Genomic DNA, 8,944 nt, shown 5'->3' with positions numbered 1-8,944 from the left:
TCCCGACCGGAACATTATGTAACATTCTATTTTATAGCATAGTGCAATTAAAATAAAATTTTATTTTATGACAAATGTTGAGAGACATATTATTCAAACTATATTGTATATTAGTAGTTATTGTAAGGTGTCTAATCAAAGAAGAAAGATAAAATAATAATGCAATAAAATAAATTTATAATTTTAAAGAGGGAGATAAGGAATAAAATGAAAAAGGTTAGACCTCTTTGTTACTCTTCTTTCAAGCCATGTTATCAACCAAATCCCTATTTCTCAATCTTCTTTTTTTCAATTTCTTTCTCCACTATCATCTATTTCAAAAATTGATATATAGCACAAATCCATCATTTTTCAATCTTCTTTTTTCAATTTCTTTCTCCATTTCTCAAGTTTCTTTTTTCAATTTTTTTCTCCACTTTCATCCATTTCAAAAATTGATAGCACCTTGAGTAACTAAAGTCTTAAAGTCATTTTGGACCGATTCTATTTTAAAATAAAGCAATTTTATTTTATATCTTTTTTCTTTGAAACAATTTAATTTTTTTTCTTGCATATAGATTTTTCTTTTGTATGTAACTTTTTTACACTCTAAACAAATCTTTATGTGTGTGATCATAAAATTATACTCTGAATATTGAGGCTTTTGTTTTATAAATAGAGCAAACTTTCGCTTAAAAGTTGTGCAAAGAAAAACAAACAATGCTAAGAATCTTTATTAAGGTAAAAGAAGTTAATCATTTAGTTTGCTTTTAATTAGAAATGCTAACTATAGAAAATGGGAGATCGCGAGAAAGTTCAATTGAATGAAATTTTAAGGTTTTAGGCATTGTATTATGTTTTATTTTGAAACAATTTTTGGGTATTGGAATTTTGTAAGGTGAAGAAAGACTTAAATTGTTAGCCTATAGGATTTCGCTCAAGAATGAATAGAAATCATATTTTATGAGCCTTGAATAATAGGTCAATGTAAAGTAGAAAATGGTAATGAGAAGGTGGGTTATGGCTAGATTTTTTGTTTCTAAATTGCATTAGAATTGAGTTTATATGATGAAATTATATCTCTAAATGTTAAATATGTATTAGAATAATAAACTTTTATGTGTTTTTACTTGTTAAGCATATTTATAAGGATTTTCTATGAAATTATTTGTGGATGTAATTTGGTACGTAATATTTGGCGTGGAGAAATGTATTTAAATAGATGTTGTCATTTGAATATGGGCTAAGATGGATTAATAGTAGTGTTGTTGTGTTGGGGAAATTTGGAAGGATTAAAAGTGATAGAGGACAATCTCTTGATCCTATATGTTAGCATAAAGCTAAAGATAAAAAGTTTTGATGATGTCTTAAAGTCAAGTCTCAAATGCTCTTGTTGCAAGAAGATCTTCATGAAGACTTAGTTTTTGTTAAAGTTTTTGTAATTTAGTAGATTTATGTATAGGATATGGTTTATCTTTATTCCATGTATTGTTTGTCTTGTGTTGCATTAAAATTTATTTTGAATCAGAAAACCTTAATTTATACTCAAGACAATCGATTATTAACTTATAATAATTGATTATCAGTAATCAATTATAACTTGCCATTATCGATTATTAGGAGTAATTATGAGAATTTTTAAACAAGTTTTTGACTGTTGTGCCTTCATTAAATGCCTAATCAAAGTGGATAATTGATTATCACATATTAATTAGTTTACAACAGATTTTTGGAAGTGATATCTCTATAAATTAGATTGGGACTCTCATTCTAAAATACGAAATACAACATATAAAATAAAATAAATAAGTGTATTTTCAAAATTCTTATCTATAGTGTTGTGGCTTTGAGAACTTGGTGTGTTGGTATAGAAGTGAAGATTCAAAGGAGGTGATCATCCTTCGTCAAGCATTCGGAGGATGTGTTACCTTCAACTTGTTTATTTTCTGTGTGATTGTAACAGTTTGTTGGTTTGTGTTAGAAGGTGGGTTTTTACGCCTAACTCAACCCCATAAAACTGGCTTGTAGGGTGAGGTTTGCACACATGACTCTGATATCATGCTAGAAGTGGACTTTAAGCCTAACTCAACCCCACAAAACCAGCTTGTAGGGTGAGGTTTTCACACACTTATATATTATAAATTGGCCTTATCTCTAGTCGATGTGGGACTTCCAATACACCCCTTCACGCTGAGGTATAGACATCTCGTGCGTGATCGTAGAAATTGGGTGGTCCAATAGCGACCCAACAATGGGTGGAAACATAAATGCCTACTTATAACTCGCTAGGATAGGCTCTAATCATGGTTGTGATACCATGCTAGAAAGTGAATTTTTATGCCTAACTCAACCCCACAAAATTGGCTTGTAGGGTGAGGTTTGCACACATGACTCTGATTCCATGTTATGAGAAAAGAAATGATGAAAATTGTGTATCTTATTTCATAATAAGGAGATAGTACAATTCATATATATAACTGTTTAGGGCAATATAAGAATGAAATATAAGTATAAAAACTGAATATAAATCTATAAACATAAATGCCCAGATATGAACGGAAAATAAATTAAATCCAATAGTTTGTGTTAGTGAAATGTTAATCTCGATTGAGATTGTGAAACGTTAATTCTCGGTTGAGATTAACAAGTGAATGTAGGACCTGTTTGATCCGAACCAATATACAAATTACTTATGCAATTTTCTCTCTTCCTTAATCTTTTAAATTTGGTTAAATTGCTTTTAAGAAATTTATATTTACAAGAAAATTATTAAAGAACGATTTGCGATAAGAAATCAATTCAACTCTTTTTAGTTTGTTGAACGCGTTAATCATTTTGTTATGTCATTCTGATAAAGTACATGAAAACCACAAAAATAAATAGATGAGAGTATAAGCAAGACTTGTGATGTATCACAATATAAAAGACAGTAAATACGATTTGGTAAGTAATAATTACTGTTTATATAATTTTTTTATTTTATATATATTTTTATTGAAGGGCAAAACTATGAACTTGGAATACATTATAACAAATATAAAAGGCACTATAAATACGATTTAATTGCTTATTAAATATTTTATATATATATATATATATATATATATATATATTTATTTATTTATTTATTTATATGTACATAAGGACAAAACTATGAACTTAAAAGGACAAAGATACATTTATTGTTGGTGTGCTAAGTGAGTCCAAAGGAATGTCTCAACATAGAATTGGGCCATGATAGAAAGAAAGGCCCAAGCAGATTATTGACTACTACACATAAATAAAGACCCAAAAATACAAGTCAAATTAAATCTACTATTTTCGAATAGAAAAAGACAATACTTGTACATTGCTCCTTTCCCCATCACCAAATGCTTTTTACACCATCTTATGACTAATTTGTCCTTGTAGTAAAGCAGATGTCAACATCCATTTCACTTTTAAAAAAAATTGTATAAGTGTTATTTTTTTTAGGTTCATTGGCATTGGAGAGTTAATCTTTCAATTTTCACACATGGAGAACCAGAAAACAGACATTTCATGTTTTTGAAAACCCTCTAAATAACCAACCCTTCCTCCTCAAGAAACTCATCATTTCTCTCCCTCGAGGACTGATCTTGCCATCCAAGAGTTGCACCCATGGCTCGCCTTTGAGAATCACCACACAAAAATTACACACAAACAAAGATCATAGTAGAAGTTAATTAATGGAGGTTCAATCTCCTTCGATGAAACGCCCCTATGACATCACCATGTATTACAAGTATGACATAAGTGCAAACAAAAACATGTTGTGCACGGGGAGTTAACTTTAAAATAAAACTTAGATATAGTTATCTAAATACTTTTTATCTGAACATGAACCATATAAAACATATAAAACATGAATTGTAATCCTAGAAAAAGTAACAAAAGTAGATCCTTACTCCCACTTGCATTTAACGTTGTGTATGTGCCTAAAGTCATATCTCAACACTAACTTCCCTTCCAGTGTCCTCAAACAAAAACTTTCCACTAACACATAGCATGCAAACCTTAGCCATTCACTCTGGTTTCTTGCTTCTTCCCTCACTCTCACCATCTTCTCTCTTCCATGACCATGGGCCCATCCTCCACCCTCCTCCACCCATCTCATGTGCTCAACAATTGCTGAACTCAAACCCACATTAGCCTTTCTCCTGTTGTATGGATCATATGCCCTAAACCAAAAGAAACCATCAGCATCGCTGCTTCCATTCCTTGTAGCTTTAATGCCAGACACCATAACCATCTCTCTCTCCACACTCACATTCACAGCCACAACACCATCTCCCCCTTCACTCTCTTCGCTCCCACATGAGTATACCTCTTCCCACCTTTGCTCAAGAGTCATGCTATAATACATGCTCTTCTTCATCTGCTGTCTCATTCTTGTCCCATCTCTCACAAAAATGAATGGACAGTACCATTTTCCTACTGTCACAGGAGGTGAACGTCTTCTTGAGATCGGGAAGTTCAAATCTGGTAGCTTTTCCCTCAGAGAAGCATCAACTCCTAGAGCTTCACTCAGTCTGCATGACCTATATGAGCCTGAGATTTCCATTCTCCACCCTTTTTTCCTTAGGAATGAGGGCGGAATTCCATCCGGAGTTATGGACCTACCAAAGAAACCACCACTCTGGTGGCTGTGAATCTTGAATATTTGGTACAAGTCTTTCAGATTGAAAGGCTTTGGCCTTTCATCATTCAACATGTCAGTGAAGCAACATGTCACAATGTCCCCCTCTCTTGAGCACTTGTATGCTTTCCTACAAAATCACACAATAGTTCCAACTTTGTCACTGTCAATGTTTTCACTGCACAACAGCACATGTTATCTAAGACATCAAACCTTCACTGCCCAAACTTTTCTGATAAATTTTACATAAACCAGTATATGGAGAGAACCAAATAATAATGCAGTGATGTATAGATGGTTACATACCCTTTATGTCTGCCTTTGGCTTTGATGACATAGTAGCGGTTGGAAGATAGAGGGTGATCAGGCACAGGTAGAAACCAGACCTTGGTGTTTGAAGTTTGCTGATACTCTGATGCATGAGTGATAGAGAAGATTTTGTCCTGAGGGAAAGGTAGCTTCTTAACCTTCTTATGCCTGCACAGACGCCAACAACACGTGTCTTCTGCTTCTGCTTCTTCATCTGTGATCACAAGATAACCTGAATATGGACCATCTGGTGGTGGTATTGAAAGAGTACTTGGAGATCTTCTATACATAGACAAAGGCCTAGTCACATACATCTTTCTTTTTTCTCACCTTTTCTCTCTATCCAACACTCACAACACAACCAATGCAGAATTTATCACTATTTATCAGTTTCAGTTCCTTATGAGTGAAGATATGGAAATGAAAAACCACATTAAAGTTCAACAATGGATAACGTATATGAATCATTAATTAAAGTGCATGTAATTTTCCTATATATACTTCTATAATATTTCTGCTGCTATACGTTTTGAATGGTAAAGATCAAAGACAATTAAAGTGGAAAAAACAAAGAATGCTGCTTTTACTTTCATTTATTGTCCACCTTTCTTTTCTTTTTCTTTTCACAAGACCAACCAATGTTATTTTTTCACCAAAATGTTATTATCAATGCCAATGTTTGCTTTTTAAATTGAAAATTATTAGTCACGTATATAGGCTAAATTGTTTTCTATTGTTGTGGAGTTCTACATTTATAATGAATTTGGAATGTATAGTGACAGTAGCATCACTAGGATTACCATAAAGAAAAAGGTAGTGTCACTGTATTTAGAGAAGCTTCAAGAAATTAGTGGACTGTGACGACTACTAGTGGTTCTTATCTTAACTTTCCAAATCAGCTTTTCCCTACTTTAATAATATCATGCATTAGGATGAAACATATACAAGAATCCTATGTCATCTTATGTTTGTACAAAACATTTGCTATATTTTATGCAATCATCTACAGTGCAAGAAGCTACAATAGCCTTTGGTAGTGTTTTCTAAAGTTGCAGGAAACAATGCTGCAATATTTTTTAAAAGTAGCTGCTCTCTACACTTTTATACCCATTTTACTAATATGTTTATACTTTTTACAAAAATAAAGTATGAGTTGTGTTTTATTTTTGAAAAGTAGAAATTATATTGTGATTGGTTGTTAAAAGATGATTTTTGGTATAATCATCTTTATTTTGAATTGAGTTCATAATTCTTTTATATATGTCATTATCAGATAAGTGGTATGACTTGGAAGATTTGGATTGAAATATGTGTCATGATGAGGCTATTTTTTAACCTCATAAACTACTCTTGGTTAATTAAAAAGCATTGAATTAGTTGAAATACATAAATTGCCATTTCCCTGGACTCAACATTTGTCTCTTTGGATCCCTTAAAGTAAAAAGCTTAATCAACCATTTAGCTTAAATAACATGATTAAACACTTGTATATAAGTGGTTTAATTAGTGATTATTGTATAAGATTCTTCTATAATTGAAGAGAAAATGAAACTAAATTATAAGTTGTGAATCGTGCAATGTAGAAAGTTTCTGAATTGTACATTTACTTTCGGATTACACAATCCAGAAAGGAAAAATGAGCAGTTTATGTAGATAGGGGTGCATGAAGAAATGTATAGAAGTGCAAAAAGGAAGTTGCCTTGAATTGCCAAGGCTTGTGCCTAGACGTTTTGCACATTTTTTTCCTGGATTGGGTTTGTTCCTGATATTTGAGAATTCTAAATTTCTAAGTGGGTTTTTTCTTTCTGAACCCCATTATTACTAACTACATCCCTATACTCAAAGAAAAACACTTGAGGGATTACATAATATTTCTGAGCAAACGCATTGCTTATACATAATATTTTCTTTCTGATGGACAAAACACTTAAGTCTTCATGATCTGTTGCAAACAAAAAACTTTCTTCTTTGTTGGACTTTTCTAGGCATTCTTACAAGAATAATCAAACTCAACTTACAATCTCTTATGAATCTTTTATAAAAAATAGCATGGTTAAAAAAAGTTTAACCTCTTTAATAAACAAAAAGATATAAACACTTAGAAAATAGTATTCATGTTTAACAAGATTTATTTGGATTTTTTTTTATAAATAATGTATCCAAGATTATTATGCCTTATTAATGTTAGGGAGGTTCAACACACTTACGGATTTGCTTTTGGTATTACTATAAAAAGTCTAGAAGTATCTATGTGTATATAAACTCATATATGTCTCTTCTTTTATCTAATAGGAGACTTTGTTTGTATTCCAACAATTAAATCATAAAACTTTTACAAATTTAGAACAAGGTTAGCCCTACACATATTTCAATATTTTATTTAAATTATGAAGACAATGACAAACAAAAGAGGAAAAAAAAACCATGAAAGCTTATATGTATTACTCAAAAAGTTAAAAAATAAACTAAAATGTTATGTATACACCTTTGAAAGGTGATGTGAGTATTTACATTAACCAAATGACACTCTTATATGGGAAAATATTCCAAATTTGCATGTTGAGGTAATTTTATGTTAATCTCAAGTTGTATAGATATTTAAAACTAACTAGAAAAATTTATCTAAGAAACAATACTAAAACTTATCGATGAACTTTTTCAACATTTAATCATATACGAAAAAATATAATATTTTTTTTATTGGTTGAATCTCCTATGATTAATGTATACTTTCTAATCAACTCACATTTTTTTTTCATTTTTTACAACAATTAATCCAATATCTCAAGGACAACCTATATTATATTTATCCATGTATTATAAAAAAAATAGGATAAATTATATAAACATGTAATAATTTATTGAATTCCATTTTAAGATCGTCTAAAATTTAAGGATTAATTATTCTTTCTTTAGGTCACCTTGTTGGTTTAATCTCATCCATGAGTATTATATGCACCAAATATTAAAAAAAACATTGCTTTTCAATGAAAAATATAACAAACTTACGCTTTTGAAAAACTAAAACATGTGACACATGCACCTATTATACACTTTCAAATTTTACAAAATCTTTCGAAATAAAATGTGATGCTTCAAAAGTTAGATTTAATGAAATTTTGATTCAATAAGACATCCAATAATATACTTTAGTAAAAAAAAAAATTAAAGGTCACATTAATTATTTTAATAATAATAAGAAAATATATGCCTTAGTTAAGTCATCATTGAAAAATTGATAACATTATTTATTTTTCAAAAAAATTGTAATTCATAGTGATCTCAAATCTTTAAAACATTTTAAGGCAAGGTTGATAAAATGCATGCCAATATATAACAATTTCTTTCAACGATAAAGCATAAGCAAGGAAATGTTAATGCAGTTATTGATACTTTGTCTATAAGATAAACCTTGCTTGTAACTTTGGAATCAAAACTGACATAAAGTAGTTCTATAACATCTCTTTAGTTTCTCTTTTAAAAACAAATTAATGTATTTGTGTCTTTAGTCACTTTGGTATAAATAACATTTTAAATATTCTGAAATAACATTTTTATTAGTCACATCATTAAAGAGACATTTCAATTGTGAAAAATGTAATATTTACAAGAAAGCCAAGTCTAAAATTTTATCACATAGTTTATATACACCTTTTAAGAAAATATTTCACTTTGATTAGATTGCTAATATATATATATATATATATATATATATATATATATATATATATATATATATATATATTTATCAAATCTTGAGCTGTCAAAACGGGTTACAATTCGCGAATCAATTCGGTTCATCGCGGATTCAGATCGGATTGAGTTTGAAAAAATTGTACTTTTTTAATGCAGATCGATCAGATTTCAATTCGACTCATTTAAACTCGGTTCATGCGGGTTGAATCCTTGGTGGGCTGGTCCACCAATCCACCTATCTAATTTTATTTTATTAAAATTTAATTTTAATTTTATAAAAAAATATTTATTATTATTTTTTTC

At 30.2% G+C, this 8,944-nt stretch overlaps 1 protein-coding gene across 1 annotated transcript; it reads right to left on the bottom strand.

The window, feature by feature from the left end:
* Positions 1-3,673: 3,673 nt before the first annotated feature.
* On the bottom strand, positions 3,674-5,378 carry LOC106764006. Its single transcript, XM_014648203.1, has 2 exons — positions 4,943-5,378; positions 3,674-4,766 (listed from the first exon to the last, which is right to left on the bottom strand). The coding sequence occupies exons 1-2, from the start codon at positions 5,257-5,259 to the stop codon at positions 3,902-3,904; spliced, it is 1,182 nt and encodes a 393-aa protein (XP_014503689.1). The 5' UTR covers positions 5,260-5,378; the 3' UTR covers positions 3,674-3,901.
* Between the last annotated feature and the right edge of the window lie 3,566 nt (positions 5,379-8,944).

The sequence above is a fragment of the Vigna radiata genome, chromosome 1 (assembly GCF_000741045.1).
Source record: "Vigna radiata var. radiata cultivar VC1973A chromosome 1, Vradiata_ver6, whole genome shotgun sequence".
NCBI lineage: Eukaryota > Viridiplantae > Streptophyta > Magnoliopsida > Fabales > Fabaceae > Vigna > Vigna radiata.
This window is presented reverse-complemented; position numbering and strand designations above follow the sequence as displayed.

Bases quoted from the DNA above. Each gene is read 5' to 3' on its own strand.
- LOC106764006 (XM_014648203.1), bottom strand. From the start codon at position 5,259: ATGTATGTGACTAGGCCTTTGTCTATGTATAGAAGATCTCCAAGTACT. The intron at 4,767-4,942 runs GTATGTAACCAT...GTGATTTTGTAG, and splicing joins GCCAAAGGCAGACATAAAGG to GAAAGCATACAAGTGCTCAA.